Below are 24,494 nucleotides of genomic sequence, written 5' to 3'. Positions count from 1 at the left end.
CATTCTAGAAAAGGCCATTAAAAGGATCACAAACTTTTGTAGGGTGACATCACTGCTTCATTACAACCTCGTGACTGTGAGTCTTTTTATGTGACATCATTCCAACCTTGAGATGAGGAAATTCTAAACTGATTTCTAGCATCTTAAGAGAGAGACACATTTACTTTTCCAGACCTTGTGACAGGACATAATTCTTCTTCCAAGGGGCAGGGAGTCCAAGCCATTCTCACAGATTTTCTGAGTCATCCCAGAGCAGTGAGGAGGGTTTTTTGGGAGGAATGTAAGCTTTCGGCCCTGCTGCTCTATTACTCACTGTGTCGTGTTGGCAGGGACTCAAGAGACAATCCTCAGACTGGGCCTGAGGTCAGGAACGTGCAGGGAAAACTTACAGAGCGCTACGTCAGCTAGCATACTCCTTAGCCTCCCTCTTGGGAAGTTTTCACTGTAAAGCACATATAGGCAGTATTTTTCCAACAGTAAATCCCTTCTATTCCTTCCCCCTGCACACACAGCATGACGTCCCTCATCCTTATTACCCTCTGTATGTGTGATCTCTGGTGTGTGAAGCGTGTGATTCAATCAGAGCCGTGGGGAGTGGGTGACACAGCATACAGAGTGGAGCCCTCTTTTATGTGTTAAGTCAAATGGAAGACAAGCAGCCATGAAAGACATATTGTGTTTCCTTTAATGTAAGCCCATTAATTGTGTATTTTTGCCATCCTCTCCCCCCCATCTTATAATTTCACATCTCTTATTTCAACATATTTTACACCTGCAATGAGATATATAAGAAGGACTGAGGGAGAATGAGAATATACAGTGCCTATAAAAACCCCCTCAGATGTTTTATCCTTTTATTGATTTTACAAATCAATCATGGTCAATACGATTTGGCTTTTTTGACAAAAAAAGGAGAAGAAACTCTTTATTGTCAAAGGGAAACCAGATTTCTACAAGGTAATGTCCATTAAACAAAAGATATGTAATTTGATATAGGTGACAGCAAAAATGTCCACACCCTTCAAGACAGTATTTAGTAGATGCACCTTTGGCTGCAATCACAGCACTGAGTCTGTGTGGATAGATCTCAATCAGGCTTGCACATCTGGACACTGCAATTTTACTCCTTTATTCCTCTTTGCAAAACTGCTCAAGCTCTGTCAGGTTGCACAGGTACCAAGCGTGAACAGCCCACGTTCATTATACCCTCTACCTTTGCTAGCCTTCCAGGGATGGTTACCCAGAAGCACCCCCACAGCATGATGCTGCCACCACAATGCTTCACAGTGGGGATGGTGTGTTTGTGGTGATGTGCAGTGTTCGGTGTCTGCCAAACATTACGTCTTGTCTGATGGCCAAAAAGCACCGTTTTGGTCTCATCAGACCAAAGAACTTTATTCCATGACCGTGGAGTCTCCCACATTCCTTTGGCAAACTCTAGTTGAGATGCAGACTCTCTCCCATCTCAGCTCCTGAAGCTTGTAATTCCTTCAGAGTAGTTGTAGGTGTTATGGTGGCCTCTCTCACTGGTCTTCTTGCATGGTCACTCAGTTTGTGAGGATGGCCTGATCCAGGCAGATTTACGTATGTGACATACTCCTTCCACTTCTTGATGATGGATTTAACTGAACTCTGGGGGATGTTCAGTGCCTTGGAAATGTTTTTGTATCTATCATATGACTCAAACTTTTCAATAACATTTTCTCTGAGTTGCTTGAAGAGTTCTGTTGTCTTCATGGTGTAATGGTAGCCAGAAATACTGATTAACCTGTGGCTGGACCTTCCAGACACTATAATCGCTTGAGATCCATCACTGCACTCAAGTGATCCTTATTTCACTTGTTGTGAGACTACCAGCACATTCTGCTGAACACTGTTTATAGGCACTGTACTAAAATCTAACATTTTTATATGTATTTGTCATGTCTCATGTCCCCACAGCCCATGTTTTCAGTCACACCCAGCCTTGCAACCAACGTGAATGCTGCTGCTGCGGCGGCCGCTGCATTCAACCCTTACCTTGGCCCTGTGTCGCCTGGCCTGATGCCTGCTGACATCTTGCCCAGTGCCCCTGTACTGGTCACCAGCAACCCCAACGTCCCCGTACCGGCTGCTGCTGCCGCCGCTGCACAGAAACTCATGAGGACGGACAGACTGGAGGTGAGAAAGACAGGTTTATGCAGGTAAAAAGAGGGAATATGAGACCACACAGATGTGTTTTGCATCAGTCACAAATAAAAGAACAGATGAGCAAAATGCTAACAAACACTCCACATGGCGAAGATCTTTTTTCCCTGCTATGCAAACAGATTGGGCTTTGAAAAGTGTTTGAATATTAAAGGCATGGGCCTCCACTGATTCTGTTTGTGGACTTAATTATGTATCTGGTACACAGTTTCTGTAACAGTAACTACGCCCTATTATCATATTACAACCATTACCCAGGCTTAGACAAAGAGACACAGATGTTAATGAGTGTCTCTCTCTGCAAACATCGCCACTATCAGTGCTGCATCCAATCAGCAGGCGGCAGACAGCATTGTTTGGCACAAACTTAACTTATACTGTATACTCAGAAAAATCTTTAATTCTTCCATGAAAGCAATCTGTCATTGGTAACTTGACGGCCGCCGCTCCTCTAGCAGTGTTCAGATAATCATTAATTGGACAGTAAGTCAATCTCATCCATTATGCAGGTCCGCACTGGAAACACTCGCAACGGAATAATGGGGAAATCGTTGCAGGCAGGCAGGAAGCATGCAGGAGCATTAGAAAGGTTACATTTGAATTGGGTAGTAGGCTAATTAATGGGGGACGAGGGCGAGAAAGTCTCCAGGCCCTGATGAACAAGTGGGTGACACACATAAGAGTGAAGGAAGCGGGTCAATGACAGGAAAAAGACACAGAGGGTGAGGCAGGGAATCAATTTGTAGACCTGTTGTGGTCATCAGGGGAGTGTTTGGAGAAAGAAGAGAAAGAAATAACCAAAGAAATCAGAGTTTTGATTGAATTCTATGGAGTAGTCGTGACTGGAGAGGAGAGGAGAAGAGGAAGAAGAAGCACATGCAGGTCTCAACTCAGAGTGAAATTATCAGTTGGCAGCGGATTGAAAGCATTTTTGCACCAAAGTCCAGTAAACACTCGAGCAGATATGAAATATTTATTAGCGAAATGCAATAATTGGCAGTGGAGGGAAAATCTGCTCATTTTTACTGTTTTTCTCCTTCATGATGCCCAGGCCCAGTGGTCACATCTGCCTGCAGAGATCAGATGGTGTACTGGTACAGATTCTTGATTGGGGGCTTTATATACTAGCATCTTTCTTCAGGAACTAGGTTTGCTAAAAATACCTTCAAGAAAAGGTCTGGCCATGTTTTAGTTTCTCTTGTGAGTTGTTCAGAATAAACATAGAAGGAATTCAGTGGGCTGACACACATACCAATCGTTAGATATGTTACAGGCCATTTTCTGGAGGCTGATAGATTGTAGAAGAAAACCCTCCAGACTGTTTTCCCCAGAAATACCCCCCGCCCCCTTCCTCTCTCATGTAAGCATACTGCAGCCTTTCAGCGTGCTTAAAATCACATATTACTTACCTGCAGCTATGGTGATGTACATAAATGGTCCAGAGGGACAGTTCCCATGGGGACAGAAATATGATTAACGGGCCCCTTTATTTGTTTGTCCAACTAAGCACTTTCACTGAGTTAGCTCTCGCTAATGCATGATTAAACACTGTTGAGAAAAACACACACCTGGCGCAGCAAACATCACTTTGCTTCCATTAAGTCGTCCCCTTCTGTGCTAATTTCGTTTCCATGCCACGCACACTCACACTCCACCCCCTAGAGACTCTCGCTGTGTCTCCTTGATCCCCATCTCTCTGTCCTTTACTCTTTATTCATCAACCAGCCTTACATTTCCCTTTCTCTCCCTTGTTTCCATCCTCCCTCCCTCACCCTCCCTCACCCGCCTCTCCAACATCTGCCTGACAACAAGGCAGTGTCTCTCTCTCTTTTTTTTAATAAGGCCATAGGAGCAGTGATGTGAGATTAATATGTGTAGGTTTACATTTATATAAAAATCAATGAGAGAAAAAGAAGAAGAGGGAGAATCCTTACTCTCAGATTGTGGATGATGAGCCGCCATGCAGCAGACAGAGTAGGGTTAGACTGGAGATAACGCTGATGGTGGCCTTTTGTTTTGCAGCCCCTCCACCTGCAAATCATATCCTTTATGCATGCAGACAGCGAGACTGGTAAACAGACATTTGGCAAAGGGCTGGTTCAATCACAGTAACTGATAGATCGATACAATGTAGCATGAAATTACGTTTCATGTGGAGCAGGATAGGTTTTTGAATGAGGCTCCGCAGACGCTCTTAAGTTATTGCACAGCTCTTTAACTGTCAAAATGTAATCCTTGAGAAAAAAAATGCTGCCTCATAATTTAAAAGTGCATCCACCTTGTATTTGTATTTTGTGGTTACGTCAGCTACAGCCTCCCTTGAGGGTAACCAGCCTCATATTTCCCCTGAGCCTCATTGAGCGCTCACATCCAGGCTGAAGCAATCCCTTTCCCAGCTGCTCATGCAGATGCTGCCCCCTTCTGTCTCCTCTGAGGAATAACAACAACACAGCTCATTTGAATAATGGATAAATGTGGTGTGATTGATGAGTCTGAGAACACTGGTTACGGTCTGTTCTGCTTATCAATCAGCAGTAATGGCCAAGCCTGTCATTAAGATTGGTTAGCTCTGTCTGCTAAAGTGATTGTCAAGTTCTCAAATGACTGAGCAGATTGATTTCTTCATCAAATGTGAAGTAAAGTGAACCATGACTCCATAATGAGCTTTTGGGCTCTTGCATTTGTGTGTGTTTTTCTTCTTATTGTCACGTAAACAAAAGCAAAATGAGAAAGTTGTTGATTTTTGTGCACCAGGTATGTAGGGAATATCAGCGGGGTAACTGCACACGCGGGGAGAACGACTGTCGCTTCGCCCACCCAGCAGACAGCACGATGATTGACACCAACGACAACACGGTCACTGTGTGTATGGACTACATAAAGGGCCGCTGCTCAAGGGAGAAGTGCAAGTACTTTCACCCCCCGGCTCACCTGCAGGCCAAGATCAAAGCTGCCCAGCACCAAGTCAACCAGGCTGCAGCGGCTGCGGCCATGGTAGGTAGTGAACACAACACAAATGATTAAAAAAAATAAAGATGTCAACTGCAGCACAAACGAGGAAATAAGAAAATAAACAAGAGTTATATACTGTATTACTCATAAAAATCAAACACTGATTCAAAACTTAGAGCCTCAAATGTTTCAGTTCCTTCATATTTCACTCTGCACTTTGACTCAGTCTCCCAGCACACATTGCAGTCTCCTCTGTTTCCACCCTCACGATGCACACTGGCAAATGCAGAGTGTTTGGTGTGCTTTATTAGCAGAAGGCTGCAGTGATCACGCTAGTTTGTAACTGATCCTACTGCTCCCTCTCCTGCTCCTTCTTATGTTGCTGCTTCTTAATTGAATATTATTTTGCCTTTGACAACTAAGGGGTATTTTCACAATAAAACAACTGTCATTCACATTGAATTTAAGCACGTTTCTGTAATGCAGAGAAATCTTCTCAAAGGATAAAATGAGGTCTGGCTCTGCCTGCTAAAAAGATATGTAACAGTACATATTCAAACAGCATGATTACACCTGCAACACCATGAAACAGCTCTTCAATAACATCTTCAAGTTTAATATCATGGGCAGAGTAATGTCCTTGTGTTTATATTTCTTGTAAAGCATTGTAACAATGATCATGGTGATGCTTATTCTGCTATAGGTCGTCGTTTTCAGAGCATCATTTCTATTGCATAAATATTATGATAATCAATTTTTCTCTAGTCATTGGGGCACAGTAGGGTGATTTATATTAAAAGCCAACAGATTTATCATGCTTTACTTTTTAACAACTGACCTTCCTTATTGGACTGAAACTGTATCTAAGGGTTTTAACTTACCTCTTCCTAAGTACATATACTCAGATACAGTCAAAAACAAAGGAAACAAGCTTAAAATCCTATTTTAAAATACATGATATAGACATGATAGGATTTGAAAAAATATTCAAAAGAACCTCAGTTACTCTCACATCAGGGCCAAACATGGAGTAATCAGTTCTTTATTCTATGAAGAGTCAATGTTACATTTAAACTATAGATCCTCTAAATCTAAAAGGACTTAAAACGGTCAGAGACCTCAATTTAGCAGACTCAGATTCAATGATATTCTTTGAGGGGCTGTCTATATACAACATTATTAGAAAATTTTTCTTCAAATACCTGCAACAAGTTTTGTCATTCAAAATCTTGCCCTTACTGGACCTGTAAAATCAACTATAGAAAAATAAAAATATAAATGACTGTGTGGAAAAAAGGCATCATATCTTAATTTTACAACCTACTGACATCTAGTTCGACGGAGAATTCATAGAGTGATTGAATATCTGGAGAGGGGATTTGCAATCTGAAACTTTTATAGACTGGAAAAGAGGTTTGTGCTGATGCTCACATTAGGTATATAAATACATGTCCAAAATTGTTACTGTATAAATAGTTAATGTTTACTTATAAGACCACCTGAAATTTAAAACTAATTTTGTATAGACAGGCAAATACTAAGACATGTGATACTTTAATGTGACTTGTAAGAAAGGGAACATCCATATACTTTTAGATTAAAATCAAGAGTTTAATGGTTAAATATATTTTTGTAGTTTTACATTGGTTGAAAGTGGACAGAAAGTTGTACCAAGAACCCGATGGTCTCCTCAGCAAAGATCAAGGGAAATAGGAGTAAGCTGGGCTAAATTTTAAGTGTTTTTGCAAAGGGTCTGAATACTTGCAGGTACATCTCAAAAAATTAGAATATCATGAAAAAGTTCAAGGTGAAGTAAACATCGGAGATGCTTTGCCACAAGCTGCAACTGCAGGAGCTACGCTGACTAAGGTGATGCAGATCTTCTTCCGAGATGGTATTCCTTGGAGCGTCCACATTGTTAGAAACCCTTCTGCATTGTTAGCAAGGATCTCAGGTTCACAGGTGTTTCGCCCCTTAACCTGTACACCTCGCCTGAGTGGGGCAGCAAAGACTGACTAGCCCTCACCTGTAGAAGGGTTCCAACTGTGGGCTTTCTTCAGCCATAGCCATCTTGAGCTGGTCTCGGCTGCTGCGGCTATGTCCCTTGTGGCTTTCTTCAGCTGTTTGGGCTCCAGCCCAACCCTCTGGAGGAAGTAGCACACCGATCTTGCTGGGAATCCGAGGCAGTCGACTTCGATGGGGAAGATGGTTGCATGTCACCCTTTTAAAACAGCTTTGCCCATCAAGTCTTCATACTTCGACTTTTTCTGTTGGTGAGACATGGTAAGCCTCTCTTCCCAGGGCACCATGAGCTCAGCAATTATGATAGTTTTCGTGTTCCTGGATACCAGGACCACGTCTGGTTGGAGGGAGGTCACTGCCACGTCCTGTGGGAAAACAAGTTTCCTCTTTAGGTCTATACTCAGCTCCTTGTCGGAGGCGCGTTGCAAGGTAAACATGCTAGTCTGCTGTGCTAGTCTTAGGAGCCTTGTCCCCTTCCCTCACAAAGTTTATGGCTTTGGGCCGTTGGGCCTGCTTGTTGTTAGCTCTGATGACTCTCTGCCATTTAGTGATCTCAGTGAGGATCTTATCGTGACTCCATCTGTACCGCCCTTCTGCCAATGCCTTTGGACAACTGGTCAAGATGTGGTTCAGCGTACAGGAGGCTGCTCCGCATTTGCTTGCAAGATAGATCTTCCGCTCTGCCCCAGATCTTCAGGTTGCTTGGGGTTGGCAACAGGTCAGTCACAGAATGCAGGAGAAAGCTCAACTTCCCTTGGTCAATTTACCATAGTTCCTTCCACAACTGCGGTCACTCCTGTGTCTGGTCCCACTGCGTCCATCGACCCTGAGAGGCAAGCCCGATCGCTTTCACCTGGCGGTCGTCCTCTGCTTTACCACGAGGCCTCTCCTGGTTCCAGCATCAGCATTGCTCCACCTTTTCTTGCTATAGTGTCCAAGGCCGAGGCATCCCTGGCATACCACGGCCATGATTTCTTGGTGTTTCCAGTGAGATTCTGCTTCCGTCACTGCTTTCTGGGGCTTCCACTTTCTGCCACATTTGCTGGTCTTACTTGTGTGTCTTACTTTCCTGTCTTCAGTCAGAAAGAGTGTACTGACTGCCCTTGCCTTGATGGCTTTAACCTCCTTGGAAGCTTTGAGGTCTTGCTGTACAGGTTGACTACACTAAAGGATGGGGGGACTCCCAGGCATTTCCACAAGATCTTGCTGCACAGTCTTTCCATTCCTTCTACTTGGGACATGGGAAAGTCATACAGTAGGAAGGGCCATTGCAGTCGGGGTATAATTCCATACTGAAAGCACCAGACCTTAAACCTCCTGAGCAGTTGGTTGTTCTCAATTGCCTTGAGCCAGATGTTCAGCTGGGCTTTGGTGCTGGTAAGATTGTTGTTGTCCTTTAGGGAGCTGTCATAATGCTTTCCTAGACATCAGATACCCTGGTCTTGGATTGTTGGGATCTCTGAGCCTTGGATGCTAAAGATGTTTCCTGTTAGCTTCCCCTTCAGGATACTGAGGCTCCTTGACTTCTCTGGTTTGAACTGCAGGCGTGATCATGTCGCCATCTTTTCTAGTGCACTCAGTATCCATCGTGTCCCTTGGATTGATGGAGTCATTGCCGTCACGTCTTCCATGAAAGCTCGACAGGCGGGCTGTCTAGTGCCGTTGTCTGCTTTCAGGCCTCTGCACTACATTCCTCCTGCCTTCAACAGTAGATTCATAGCTGCTATGAACAGAGCCATGGAAACCGTGCATCCTGCCATGATGCCCTTCTCGAGTCTTTGCCATTTGGTAGTGATGTTTCCCAAGGTGAACCTCATCCTCAGCGCGTCCATGTGCAACATCACCAGCTCAACTACCACTGATGGAACTTGGTAGTGATCCAGTGCCTTTTCCGATCAGCTGATGTGAGACGCTTGGGTAGGCTTTGGCGAGGTCCAGCCAAATGACAGAGGGTGTGTTGTTGTTACTCTTGGCCTCATTAGAGGGCTGGCTGATCACTGCTGTATGCTCCAGGCAGCCAGAATACCCAGGTACTCCTCCTTTTGGACACTGGGATCCATGAACTTGTTGGCGAGCAGATATGTTGTTAGCCTTTTGGCGATGATAGACCAGAATATTTTCCCCTCTGCGTCCAGCAGGAAAATCTCCCATAACTGGTCAAGGCTTGTGGAATTTAGCTCTTTCGGCACAAAGGCACAGCGAGAGTCCATAGCCCAGGTTCCTGCTTCTTCTTGCACAGTGACCATAAGAGCTTTGAGAGTCTCTTCAGCAGCTGTGGGCAGCATTTGTAGATTTTATTGGTGGTGCCTAATGGACCTGGAGCAGATCCCACCCTTGCTTTTGTCACCACTGCCCTCACCTCATTCATGGTTAAGTCTGCCATGTTGAAAGGGGTGTGTGGTGTAAGCATCATCAGTCTGAAAGGACATTCCCCCAGAGGAATATCTCTGGAGGGATCTCCGTGTGCAGCCGCCACACTGTTTTCTATTTCTTCCTTCCCACAGGTCAGGTTCCCGCTTATGGGCTTTCCTAGGAGGTCCGCTGTGAATTGGAAAGGGTTGTTGAAAAAGGCTTTCCTCTCTCTGCACTTCTCCCTCTGCTTCTCCTGGGTAGTCTCAGCTCTCCAAAACTTGATTCAATATTTTTTGTCACTCATTTGAGAAAGTGAAACCCATATATTATACAGACTCATTACACATAGAATGAAATATTTCAAGCCTTAATTTCTTGAAAAGCTGATGATTATGGCTTACAGATAATGAAAATCCAAAATTCAGTGTCTCAGAAAATTAGAATATTACATAAGATCAATCAAAAAAGGATATTTTAAAAAGAAATGTCAGACTTCTGAAAAGTATGTTCATTTCTATGCAATAAATACTTGGTTGGGCCTCCTTTTCCATGAACTACTACATCAATGCGGCATGGCATGGAGGCGATCAGCGTTTGGCACTGCTTAGGTGTAATGGAAGCCCATGTTGCTTTGATAGCAGCCTTCAGGTCATCTGCATTGTTGGGTCTGGTGTCTCTCATCTTCCTCTTGACAATACCCCATAGTTTCTCTGTGGGGTTCAGGTCAGGTGAGTTTGCTGCCCAATCAAGCACAGTAACACCATGGTCATTGAACCAGCTTTTGGTACCTTTGGCAGTCTGGGCAGGTGCCAAGTCCTGCTGGAAAATGAAATCAGCATCTCCATAAAGCTTGTCAGCAGAAGGAAGCATGAAGTGCACTAAAATTTTCTGGTAGATGGCTGCGTTGACTATGGACTTCAGAAAACACAGTGGACCAACATCAGCATGCCATGGCAGCCCAAATCATCACTGACTGTGGAAACTTCACACTGGACTTCAAGCAACGTGGATTCTGTGCCTCTCCAGTCTTCCTCCAGACTCTGGGACCTCGATTTCCAAATGACATGCAAAATTTACTTTCATCTAAAAAGAGGACTTTGGACCACTGAGCAACAGTCCAGTTCTTTTTCTCCACAGCCCAGGTAAGACGCTTCTGACCTCTCCGGTTCAGGGATGGCTTGACACGAGGAATGCCACATTTGTAGCCCATGTCTAGGATTTGTCTGTGTGTAGTGGCTCCTGACTCCAGCCTCAGTCCACTCCTTGTGAAGCTCCCTCAAATTCTTGAATGGATTTTGCTTGACAATCCTCTCAAGTCTGCGCTTATCCCTGATGCTGGTGCACCTTTTCCTACCACATTTTTTCCTTCCACTCAACTTTCTATGAATATGCTTGGATACAGCACTGTGTGAACAACCAGCTTCTTTGGCAGTTACCTTTTGTGGCTTACTCTCCTTGTGGAGGGTGTCACTGACTGTCTTCTGGGCATCTGTCAAGTGTGCAGTCTTCCCCAGTCTTCATTGTGTAGCTTACTGACCCAGACTGAGAAACCATTTAAAGGCTCAGGAAACCTTTGCAGGTGTTTTGAGTTAATTGGCTGATTAGGGTGTGACACCATGACTTTCCGAAATTAAACTTTTTTTTTTTTTTTTTACAATATTCTAATTTTCTGAGACACAGAATTTTGAGTTTTCATTATCTGTAAGCCATAATCATCCAAATTACAAGAAATAAAGGCTTGAAATATTTCACTCCATGTGTAATGAGTCTATATAATACATGGGTTTCACTTTCTGAAATGAGTGACAAAAAATCTGGATTTTTAAAGTGATAATCTAATTTTTTAGATGTACCTGTATGTCAGTGTGCTATTTCAGTTTTTTATTTTTCATACATTTGCGCAAAAATTAAAATTATTTTTTTCAGTTTATCATGATGGGTTACTTAGTGTAGAATAATGAGAATTAAAATTATATTTAAAAAATTGTAGCATCAGACTGTACCTGAAAACAAGATAAGTGGGTCTGAAAACTTTCTGAGTGCACTGTATGTCCGATTAGGCTTATGTTGACAATGGGCTAATTTGAACTGACATTTACATTAGAGGTGTATCTGGGAGCTATAAAAGTAAGGGGAAGTAACATAATAGAATTAGTCCACTTAACACATATCAGTGACTCTGTCAAATCAAGTAATTCAAGGGCCATCTCAGATAGAGTAACTTTTTAAGAGTGGACTAAAAAAAGGCATTTCTCAGTGCACAAGCAGTGATATTAAAGCATATAAAGAAAATACTGGCATTTGCTAGTGTTTTACTAGCATTAGTCCATTCAGGGCCTCTGTTGCAAATGAGATTTTGCCATAAAAAATACTGCTTTATTAAAAGAATTTCAAACATCTACTACTGGCACGTCAAGCTTTCTAAACTTTCCATGTACAAAATGTGCACTACACAGACTACCATGAAAATTTGTTGGCAGCGGTAGTTATATAGCAAAACATCAAGCAAGTGGCATGCCCTTTTTGCTGTTCAGACAGAGGTGGAGCCAGGCAGAACGGACATTGTGACGTCTGGTGCAAAAGTGCAACAATCCTGGAATGCCTTGAATCTTGAATCCTGAATCTGAATTAACATATCCTTTGTAACTTGTTAATCCCTCTTCTGGACCAGATCAACATGCACTTGAAGTAATTTAACAGAATTTTCTTGGGATATAAACAACATTAAGGGCCATAATTACTCTCAGTAACCTACAGCCATTAATGTGCATGCTCTAGTCTTGTAATTGTTGTATACTGCATTCCAATGATTTCTTTTTTTTATTTGTTTGTTTGTTTTGTTTGTTTTTGTTTTTTTCTCACCAACCCACACTGCACTGCTGCCCCCATGATGCACCTCCGCTTGCTGGTTTATGTTAATGCGCTTGAACCCCCCATTGGCCCCATTGCCATCATGTGCTCGCTGCCTGCTAATTAAGACTCAGTCGGCTGTCAAATCACTGAAGCGACCCCTCGACGCAACCTTTGACCTGGTACTATATCCTTTCACCTTTTAGATCAGCATGTAGCTGTGATGTAGTGCATTTACTTCTATAGCTCTGTCAAGATAGATATCTAATGATCTAAAATGGGGAAACACTGAGGGTGATGAACTGACTAGAGCCAATAGTTTTGTCACTCACAAAATACTGCCGAAAAATCCTACTCAAATCTTTAAAATGTCACAAAACGTATAAATACTAATGTGAAACGGCTGATTTCAAATGTCAGCATTAAAAAAAACAAAAAAGTGTTTACTTCAAATGGTCAGTTCATCACCTAAAGTGAATCTCAAATTAAGGTGGCATGAAATTGTAATATTTTAGTGTCTAATATAGTATGCTAGTCTTTGCATGATGTTGTCATTTCCAATACTGCATGTGTAATTGTAAAAAGGTGAGTGGACAGTCTAAACATGGCTTACAGTGTATTATTATCATGGAGCTGGCAGTGCAGCGTACCCTAACTACATCTTTTCTGTTGACGGTCCAACAATCAGTGCAATGTTAGTTTAATAAGGTTTTTAATGATATCTATTAGGCCTACAAAATCAACATTTAATGTTTTGTATTTTTTTAAGTGATTTAGTAAGGATCTTTAAGTTGTGTCGAGGACTGTTTTTGTTGTCACAGTTTGTCACTTAGCACCACCGTGTCTTCCACTGCCTGCTTGAGTGTGATAACTTTTAAATGAAAACTTTTATCTTCTAATGAAATTCTTTCCTTTCTCTGTCCTTAATGTCACTGCCACCATCCTTTTGATTTCCCCTCACTCCCATTTCCTTTATTTCGGTGTTGTCCCCTCATCAGGGGCTCCCTCCCGTCTTGCCTCCTTTACCAAAGAGACCTGCACTTGAAAAAGCCAACGGTGCCACCACTATGTTCAATGCTGGCGTATTCCAGTACCAACAGGCCCTGGCCAACATGCAGTTTCAGCAGCAGGCGGCCTTCATACCATCAGGTAAGGCTCCAGCCTTCTGTGACACACCTGAGTGGCTGTTATCCCATTGCTACTGGCTGTCAGATTCCATGCATCTGTACACAAAATTTACTGGTTACGATTATGTTTTGGCATCTGCAGTCAGTGGCTGAATGATTGTGTGACCTACAGTATTTGTTGGTGAAAATATAAAAAACATGCATGTATTTAATTCCACAATTAATACATTCAGCATGGGGAATAGTTTGCTGCCAGGAGGCAGGTTGATTTTTGTTTAGGTACTAACAAATGAATAAATGAAACATGAATCACCCCAAGGGAAATTTGCATTGAACCAAGAGCATAAAAACATAAATGACATCAACTATAGTACAGGACAGCACATAATGAACATGGATAATATCATGTCAACAATTGTGTGGTAAAAATAAGCGGTATCTTCTGCTAAAATAAAATTAAAATATCAATTTAAAATAAATGAATACGTTTATAAATGTTTAGAATTTTACATTAAAATATAATTAAAACATAAAACAAGAATTAAGAAAATTATGAGCATAGAGTTCCCATGTTCATATCAGCTGCAGTGGAGAAACTCAATTACTGATCATTACCATATTGGGTGTAACTTTTCAAATTCATAGTGGGGTTAACAAGTATTTTTAGATTCAGATTCAAACAACTTTATTTATCCTGAAGTGTAATTCAGTTTTTGCAGTCTACCCAGACCATACAGACATTTACAAATAGCAAAGAGGAAATGTTGGAGACAGTGATAGATAAATGATCAGTACAATCGATCCCTTCATGTGGCCTCTTTAGTAATGACACACCCAGGGTCAGGCAGATGCTAAAGAACATTTAAGAACAGCAGCAGATAAAATAGGAAATACATAAGATACACTAAGGTGCATAAAAGACTACATTAGAAGTCTACATTCATAGAATGTATGAAAGAGCCTACAGCAGAACACAGATTAAACCACCAAGGCCAAACAAGGAAAACAAACTAATACAAAGTTATCAGTCCATGAGACTACTATCAAGGTTTAACAGCCTGACGGTGGAAGGAATGGAAGGTCTAAATAACACTTTGTTCTCCTACAGGGCACGATAAAGCAGCGTCCTGAGGGCATTAGAGTAAACTCACAGGAAAGGATGTGGCCATGTTGGAAAATTATTCCTTTAGCTTGTTGGACCTTTTGCCTTTCCCACGAAAATGCAGATCTTTCTGCTGGACTCCAATTATTTTTGAGCAGACTTTTAACAAAGAAAGGTGGTATATTTATATCAGAATGTTTCATAGTTGTGGCTTATTTTAAGTGGAAAAAGAGATATAATATACATCTAAATTGATTATGAATTTTCGCTTCTTTTTGAAGGCTTATAACATTTCTGATAATTATTCACTGAACATTTTTATCTCCCCATACAAGGCATGATTTGGATCTTTGTATGGATGCATATTATTTCCCGACAATCCCAACATTATCAGTCAAACAGTCTGTAAAGCCTAATTTTGAAATAGGAGATTTCTTCTTTTCTTCTCCTCCCTATGCTGATGACCAGATGACAAAGAATTACTACTCCTAGTTACTTGTTCCTTGCCATCTCTTTGCTACCCCATTTCAGAAATATTAAAAGAAATCATATTTATTAATAAAATGTGAAAATAGCTGAAAGCTTTCAACATTTGGAGTACAATACAAATTTTTTCCAAATTTGTATTGCATGATATCGTATCGCATAGCATTGCATGGCATCACGTCATATTATATTGTATTGTATTGTATTAGATCATATATTATCGCATTACTTTGATTCGGATTGCATCTTTTCATATTGTGCTATACTGTAGCTATTTCCCATGTGAACAATAACACGTATCCAATCATATCTTATCGCATCATATTGTATCACATCTTATGGTATTATCTTATATCATAACACATGATATTGTGTCACATCATTTCGTGTCACACCGTATCCTGTCACACCGTATCCTGTCACACCGTATCCTGTCACACCGTATCCTGTCTCACCGTATCACATCACATTGTATTGCATCACAGTGTATCGCATCACAAAATACCGTGTCACACCATATCGTGTCACACCATATCGTGTCACACCGTATCGTGTCACACCATATCGTGTCACACCGTATTGTGTCACACTGTATTGTGTCACAGTATCGTGTCACACCGTATTGTCTCCCCGTATTGTGTCACATCGTATTGTGTCACACAGTATCCTGTCACACCGTATTGTGTCACATCGTATTGTGTCACAATGTATCAATGTATCAAACTATTTCCTATGTGTTTAATAAAGTGTTTCATATCGTGACATTTTGTATTGTATCATATTGTATTGTTTGGTATCTTACTGTATCATATCTTGTCATATCAAACTGAACCATATGGTATTGTTTTGTATAGTACTATATTATGTTGAATTGTACAGTAAAAAAAATTAAAATTAAATTTTCGAGCATAGCATTGCTTGTAAAACTTAATACCACCAGCTATAGTATGTGTATTGAGTTAATACAGAAAATTGATTTGTATTTTCTCTTCTTTTTATTCTGACATTAGGGTTTTACACTTTAGAAAACTTGTATTTATTAGTTCAAAATACTAATATAAAAATGGTTATACATGAAAGAGAGGAGTTCAGCAGGTAAATTTTCCCTTTTTTCAGTGGTTATTATATCCGTCAAGCATAGCATGTGTGATATACAGTTTACACTTACACAAGTAGAGGCTTATTTCAGCTGCTCTCTTCTGGCCGCAGCATCGTCATCTTACACTGCGTCCCATATTCTCCTCTGACAGCCTAAGAATAGCCTGCCATCGATTCCCTTCTGTGAGAGATTCGGGTGCTCTGATCCTCATATGTCCCACACTACCACACTGTCAGGTCACTGCTGCACAATTTCAGGCCCTGAAAGCAGGTCATTAAGAACTACCTTGGTGCATACAGCAGTTACTCTGCTGACAGGAAGATGGGACCAGTGGTATTGTTTAATCTACTGACAGTTATAGTAAAGAGTAAGCTGAAGCTGAAGTTGTTCTTATTCTTTCTATGCAGCTGCATAGAAAGTCATAGAAAGTCAAAGAAAGCAGGTCACAGCAGCTGTGATGGTGCAAACAGTTTCTTTAATGTGAGTTAAAAGCACAGTCTGCTAAAATCAGGTCTGACTTTATAACACTTGTAATGGGTTTTCTTGATTTCTTCTCCTCCCTATTCACTCCCCTCCCCGTTGCAATGCATGATGGGCAGGCTCGATATTGTGCATGACACCTGCAACAAGTGTTGGTAGGTGCCAGCTTTCCTTACTGACTATCTTTGTGCACATTTTAATCACGCACATGTCATTGAACTCACCACATAATGTGAGCATTCTTCCTTTAAAGTCTTAAGCCTGAAATGGCATTTGAAACTTAAATGTGTCAATTGGAAGATAGGTGTTTTATTCTACTTTGTCAAACAATGTTGTGGTAAAGAATGCACCCTTTTTGCTCTGTCTGTCACCTAATGCTTGTTGCAGTTCAAAATCCCACCGACCCTTCATTATTCATCCATCTCAAGCTCTGTAGCCTCATATGCACTTCATTATACCGTCTGGTTATACATGCTAAATAAACATGAGGAGTTATCGTTCAAAGTGAACGTAATGGTAGATGCCCCAGAGATCTGAGTAATGCTTTCCATCAATTGTCATATCTTAAGCATTTTTATGAGGCTGAAGGTCTTCTAGTTTGCCAATCTACTACCTCGCAAACTAAAGCTGAAAGCTGAAAAGTGGTTTTCCCATGTTTATGAGCATTCTGTATACAGACTTACAGTACAAATGAAGTGTTAACATTATAGACTTGAATTCTGCTCTGGTTCAACTGCCTGTGTGGTCTTTTCCTCCAAGTACCCATGATGCACGGTGCTACTCCAGCCACTGTGTCTGCAGCCACCACATCTGCCACAAGTGTTCCCTTTGCAACCGCAACAGCCAATCAGGTTTGCCTCTCTTCAGCCTCTTCTCTCAGTTTGTCTTCTTACTCCTTGTGTCAGCTCTGACATTTCAGTAGCTGTTGGTTCATTTATTTATTTAATTGTAAGGTTCCCATGTGCCTCTCTATCAAAAATGCATGAATAGTGCGCAAGGCTTATCTTTGATGTTTGCTAGCTTTTCAGAGCCTCTGAGTCTGTGTTTGTTTGAAGTAAAAATGCTTTTCTTTCTAAAGTTAAAGTGCTCATTTAAACTGATGTCTCTGTCTCCCCTCTGTCTTTTCTCTTTTATTTATTTATGTCCCTTTCTGTCCCTCCCTCTTTTGCTCTTTTCCCCTCTCAATCAGATTCCAATAATATCTGCAGACCATCTGACTAGTCACAAGTATGTGACCCAGATGTAGGATCTCGATCAGAACAGTACGTACTGCTGTTTTTAATGACATCTCTCGCATTGAATTTGGACAAACATCGGTTTCTTTTTTCAGCCAAAAAGGCTGAAACTCTTACAAAGGGGGTTTTCAATAACACTTAACACTTTCTCTTAAAGATAGGGACTTTACAGAAGTTTGAAGTTCTTGGAAAGACATTTATATACTTTCTCTCCAGAAAAAGAAGGACTCATTACCTGAAAGTAAAGATTTCAAGCAGGTAAAAAAACAGCTAGCCTGGTTACTTTAAAAGGAACCTTAAAGTCCATGGGCATCTTGCTTGCTTGCATCATATCTTGCATGTTTAGGCTGCAAAAACTGGAGTAACGTGAAACCAATACTTTGGGGTTTCCCAGGAGTTTAAAAAGGTGACAAATCCTTGGTTAGGCCAGTGTTTCTTTGAAAATGAATAGCACATAAAAGTTAAAGATTTATGTAGACAAATTAAGGTCTTTAAAAACTGTGATCACACACCACTGGAGTTCTATATATTTCCTGTTTGACAAATAGAACTCTACCACTGTGGGTGGTTTTGCAGTCTGACAACATAAATCAACTTGGCAAGTTCAGAAAAAAGATGTGAAGATGATTACAGCCACTAGCACACCATGCTTACTAAACTTTTTGTAATGATACATTAGAAAACATCTCATAAATCAAGCTGTGTAGTAGTGTCATGCAAGTATTCTTTCATTTTTCTGTGATGATAGAATTTATATGAATTTTACCACACTAACTCAAGCAGAGCAACAGTGATGTTGAATCAAAAGTTTGACATAATAAATGTAGCTCAGAAATATGATTCCCTTAGTCAACCAAGCCAAAAATCCAGAGAAATCCTATTAAACTCTGCTTTTAGTGTTATTTGTCTAATGTCTGTGTTGACTATAGTAAATTAGTTACTATGCTGTTTATGGTGGAGAAGAAAAGTGGGACTGCAAATACCAGAGTAACAGCATATGGCTGATTCTCATGTTACTTTCATAAATGATAAAAAATTGTTTACTCATAGTTGCACCAATTTTTATGTCTCTGTTTCTCCATCTTAAAAAAGACTTAAAGACTTAGAAATGTAATTATTTTTTATTGATCAAAAAATACTATGAAGGTAGCTTGTGTTTAACATCTTATATCGTATCACTTCCATTGAAAACACAGTGTTTGCATCATGACAGACTATATATGTTATCAAACTGCATCTTATTGTGACAGTTAATGGCACTATATTGTTTTAGACTGAAACATATTGTATTTTTTTGTATCACACCATAAAAAAATATATTTTTAGTTATTCAATAACTTAATTTTTTCTCAACAACTGTTGTAGTTACCTTACTATGACCACAAAGCAAATGTGCCAAAGCTTTTCTGCCATAAAAATCATCATGCAACACCAAGCCTCCCATATAATCAATTTACAGGTACTAAAGAACTGCAGTGAGGAAAAAAAACTGTTACTTCTTGGCATAAGAAACAATGCCATTAATCTTTATTTAGGATATTGGAGAATATTGCAGTATTGACATTCTTGTTTGGTAATAGAGTGGAAATTTCCAGGGATGCCAGATTTTGATAGTGAGATATTAGGAATGCATAGGCTTTTTCATGTCTCCTCCCTTCTCATCTGATCAGCCGTTTTATTCTTTCCAGATGGAATATGAGTGTGCAGACAACTAGTCCAAGATTAGCAGTCACCCTTCACGCCTTGAACATAGAGGGCAACAACGGAGAACCAAATCTGAAGTGGTTTGGAATAAATCTGCATGTTAACATAGGAGGCACAGTTTGTCAGGATTGTTTTCATCATGCACACTCTTACACAACAACAGAAAAAACTTCATTTGCATCAAAGACTGCCTTTTGCTCAGCGGAGGCGACTTACCTTTATTCACCGGACACACTTTGAATGTCAACATGAGGTAAATGTGCGGAGCGTTCATCAAAAAGCGACTGGATTGGTACGTCCATCAACCGCGAATCATGACTTGAGTTTGTGTTTGTTTATTGGTTGTAGGTCTTTGACCTAAATGTGTTCATTTGTTTACACAAAGGTGCACCTTGTATTTCAGTTGAGGAAGAAGAAACAGAAATCTGACTGAATCACATATGCATGCACGATTTATTTCTTGGTTTTTTTTTTTGTTAAACCAGTTGATAAGGGAATGAACATAGAGTGCACTCAGAGGCAAAACTAATAACTGAATGTCTATAAGGTGTCTTTAAACCTTTGTAGCCTAACTTTCTATCTCTTAAGCACACATCTTTAACCCTACAGGCATCCCTGTAAAGTGCCATACATCTCAAAAACATGAATGGTATTTAAGCAGTGTTACAAAGCATAAAATAAACAAAGATTCCCTTTAAATGTCTTATTTTCTATTTTGGACAGCATGAAGTGTCCAGTTTTCATTCCCTTAAGAAAACTGCTTATTAGAAGTCCATGCCACAGTTGTCTCCTTTTATTTTCTCCTGAATGGATGGTTTTGTTTTTATCAGCACACAGATTCCTCCATGTCAAGTATATGTACCGACTCTTAAGTCAGATTGTTGTATACGGGGGTCTTGAAGTTTTAGACCAAAGACCCTTCTAATGATGAAGATATTATGCTGAATAGCTTTGAAACAACAGGGCTGTATGTTGGTATCCGAACTGCTGTGAGACGGAAGTCTAAAACATGCAACTGGTGTGATTTGTTCATTTGTGTGGTTGTGCATATTTTAAGGCAGATCCTCAGAGTAAACTGAGTGTTTGAGTGTAAATATAGTCTGACATATTTAAGAATATTTGTTTAATACCAGAGAACTGTTTCAGATAGTCAGCCAAAGTCTTTTTTGTGTCACCGTTACTGGATATTGTGGAGTAATGTAGAGAGAGAAGATTTTTAAAAATGTATGGGCGGCAGCCCAAAGACGGATGCTGTGTAAAGAGTAGATCTCTAGAACTCTTTGTTTCCATTGTGTTCTGGGTGTTTCTTCAGGCATATTTAAATTTGGTGGATATTACAGGGAAAGTGGCAAGAATAAAAAACGATTGTATTACTCATCCAAAGCCTTAGAATGTACCATCGGGTCAGCACAATGCAACATGCCATTTTGAACCATCCAGTTGCCTAATCCACGCCATATTAACACACAGACACTGACATGCATACAGACACTCACAGAGCACTATGTACACGTCATTTTTGTCAGTGTTTTCTTAACTTTCTTGTAGTTTTCTTTAGATTAGGAGTGTTTACTTTTTGTTTGGACTACATTTTGATATTTAGTTATCATATTTATCTTTCTTATAATGAATATAAGATAAAAGTGTGTGTTTTGTGTGATCCTCATGCACAGTTTCCTGAAATTCCATGTAATGTTAATTTTAGTATGATTATGATTGTAAACTCAATATTTTCTACGTTATGCATATTGTTGAACTGTATGCATATTGTTCATTTCTCTAGTCTCTTTTGTGTTCTTTGAACAAAGATGTTTTATATGAGTATCTAACAGTGATGAAATAATAGAACAGAGAGGCTAAGTTGTCAATGTGGCAACCGTTGCCAATAACCGAGTAATATTTTAATGATTGTAAGGTTTGTAACTAGTCATATAAGAAAAAAAAGACTATTATAAAAATCTAGTTCTTAGATGTTTAGAGTAAAGATGTTATTTTCTACTGTATCCATTTCAAATAGTAACTATTGTTTTAATATTTTTACTCTCCCTGGAAATTGGGCCATGTTGGAAAACAAGCTGCATATTTGATCACTTTTTGGGGGGCGTTACTGGCGGGGTCAGGTGAACGTGGCGAGAAGGGAACCGAGCGTTCGCTCGTCTCTCACTCAGCCGACTGCAAACACAAATGGGTGGGGTGGGGAATCAGGAGGCGATAAAAGGTGATAAAGGCTGACTTTTTTGCACTTCTGTACATAGTCAAAAAAGAGAGAATCATGTATATTGAGATCTTATTTTGAATAAAAAAATAATGTCTATAACGACAAAGGAATTTTGCTAGGATAACAAAAAAAATCTTACGAAAGGCTGAACAAATTGCTTGCATTAAAAGGGCACTGAGTTCTCACTCTCCGACCCCTTTCAGAAAAGGCCAAGTGTTGCTCTTCTTTTTCGTCAGCAGCTTGTAGTTTGCCAGGTAACCTTCCGGAGGAGGCGTTCACGGACCTCCAGCGTGAGGGCCTGGCTGGGTTTGTCTGGCCCCCCATAACCTGCGGTTACCAGCAGGTTTGTGTGTCATGGCCACGCCCTCCCAGGCCCAACCAATCACAACCCGTCCTGTCTCTTTACTTTACTCAGAGAGGAATGCATGTTAAAGGAAATACATATACCGTTTAAAAAAAGTCACCACAGTAATACTGAATAAGAAAACATGTTACACAGAAAGATGTATTTACAGTATACAATATTCTATCAATGTAATGGAATAAAATATATATAAAAATACAAAAATAGAATAGTGGTTTATTTAAAAAAAAGATTCCTGAGAATATACTCACTAAAGTTTTACCACTTGGGGAGTTAAAATACATGCAACACAAACACCATAGCTATAAGTATGTTCTTTATGTTTCTGTAAGCTGTGCTTCTAGTAGATGAAACTGACTTAACAGGAATGTAGTTCAACACCAGGCTGAATTTAAGAACCATTTCAGATTGAATACTGTCAGTGGTTTGGTCATAAAGTGGTAAATTTGGAATATCGTCCTGATCATCTTTGTCATCTCTCATCTCCTATAAGCACGCATGCTTACATTTATGATATAATGTAAACTGAACTTTTTTTTCCTTTGTCGTTTGTTTTCTCTGCTTGTAGTGCCGATATGATGTATTCTGTCTTCTGCTGCAGTTTGTTTCTGCTTGTTTTACTGCTGCAGGCTCCCTGGAAAGATGTGTCAAGCTTGCAAGTCCACCACCTTCAATGAAAAGCACCTGTAGAGATACAACCCTGTGATGGTCACTGTCTAAAGCCATAAAATATAATCTCATCAGAAAGAAAAGCCGAGAAGGACCCAGAAATGAAACCGAGGTGGAACATTTTACTTTCTAAAGCGGAAGAAATGTGTAAGCTTGGGTTTTATTAGCTACAACATCCTGGCATAAAAGTTGTCATGAATGTGGCTAATATTACCCATAGTATGCTGTGCCAACTTTTGTGCATGTGTGTAGTTATTGTTTAAGAGTTCTTGACACATTTTTTTTCATGGGGCCTGCATTGCTATATTTGATTCTTGCTGTTATGAATAAAAAACGTAATAAAAATTTACAAATGAACTGAAGTAAAGAAAAAATTGCCTGAGACATATTTTTTCATTAGGATTGTGGTCACGTGTTACCATAGACTCAAAGGTGCAAAGAATTTAGAGAATTGAAGTCTTGCCTACTTTTTCTTCATGCCTTTTTGCGCAGCTACAAAACCAAAACAAGCAGGAAAATGATGAGTAGAAAGCCCTATTTACTTCATTGTAACTGATGGAGGCCAAAACCAAAAATGCATCTGTTTGATAAGGTTGTACTCTAAACTTCCACTATTAGAGAAGCTTTCTGTTTCCAACTCAAAACAAATTTTCACAGGAAATATAAATACAGCATGAGTGCACTTCTGGTTTGTGCCTTTCAAAGTAAAAGCCCTGTTTAGCATTTCTTTGGAGAAACTCTTATCGTTTGTACGGACCCAAAACGTATTTTCAGGAGGCATTGTATTTTGAAAAATAACATATCTCCATTCATTTTAAAAATAAGCATAATCGGAGTAAAATATCAAGACAAATATAAATAATCACGACATTGCTAAATTTGTAGGGATGCACGATATTGTTTGTCTGGTATCGGTATCAGCAGATATCAGCTTAAAAATGCAATTATCCGTATCACCAGATATCGAAATTTCTGCTGATATTTACATCAGATATTTTGGCCATGTATTTCAGCATACATCGGCTATAAATTTTGTCCATATATACTAATAAATGAGTGTTGTTTTAGGCTGAACCAACAGACCTTGTCAGTTGAGGTCTTCTTCTTTATTCATCCTCATTCTTTAATCTTTGAAGTGTTTTTAAGGGCTAAAGTTTGTTTCCTTGGTCATCCTCAAACCTTAAAGTGTGTCCAAAAGGACTGAAATTTCTTGTCAGAATAGTATATGTAAATATTGGTTTCAATATCGGTATCAGCTAATATTAATCTGTAAACATCGGCATATCGGATATCGGCAAAAATCCAAAATGGTGCATCCCTTTAAATTTGGCAGGTAAAATGAAGCCAAACTGGTACCCAAGTGAAGAGCCGTTCGAGAAAGAGCCGACTCTTCTTGGTGAGCTGAGCCAAATGAGCTGGATCACTAGAAGGAACCATAGTTCCATCACTGCAGCTGAGCCCTCTGTCACCGTGAAGGGTCAGTCTTTAAAGTGAAGAAGAAGACGCCAGCCTCTACGCGGACATTTCAGCGCAACGCACTGTTCACTTCCAATACGGTGACATGACTAATCGTTGATATGCACGTCTGTGCTGCCAGCAAGTATGACGTTACCTCCGAGGCAAACGTCACCTGTACAGGTGAATCAA

General features: G+C 40.1%; 1 protein-coding gene across 8 annotated transcripts in view; it reads left to right on the top strand.

The window, feature by feature from the left end:
• The window catches only part of LOC121515940 (muscleblind-like protein 1), a 114,362-nt gene extending 91,153 nt beyond the window's left edge, over nt 1-23,209 (top strand). For 2 of the 8 annotated variants that reach the window (XM_041796919.1, XM_041796929.1), the window contains exons 4-11: nt 1,942-2,160; nt 4,942-5,181; nt 12,492-12,545; nt 13,362-13,512; nt 16,777-16,812; nt 17,417-17,508; nt 17,847-17,919; nt 19,581-23,209. In XM_041796919.1, the coding sequence (XP_041652853.1) occupies nt 1,942-2,160; nt 4,942-5,181; nt 12,492-12,545; nt 13,362-13,512; nt 16,777-16,812; nt 17,417-17,508; nt 17,847-17,903 (849 nt within the window). In that variant the 3' untranslated portion in view covers nt 17,904-17,919; nt 19,581-23,209. The remainder of the gene's footprint in view (nt 1-1,941; nt 2,161-4,941; nt 5,182-12,491; nt 12,546-13,361; nt 13,513-16,776; nt 16,813-17,416; nt 17,509-17,846; nt 17,920-19,580) is intronic. The other 6 variants (XM_041796938.1, XM_041796962.1, XM_041796953.1 and 3 more) reach the window with 6 other exon arrangements.
• The last annotated feature ends 1,285 nt before the right edge of the window (nt 23,210-24,494 follow it).

Source organism: Cheilinus undulatus, linkage group 2 (assembly GCF_018320785.1).
Source record: "Cheilinus undulatus linkage group 2, ASM1832078v1, whole genome shotgun sequence".
In the NCBI taxonomy this organism is placed as follows: Eukaryota; Metazoa; Chordata; class Actinopteri; order Labriformes; family Labridae; genus Cheilinus; species Cheilinus undulatus.
This window is presented reverse-complemented; position numbering and strand designations above follow the sequence as displayed.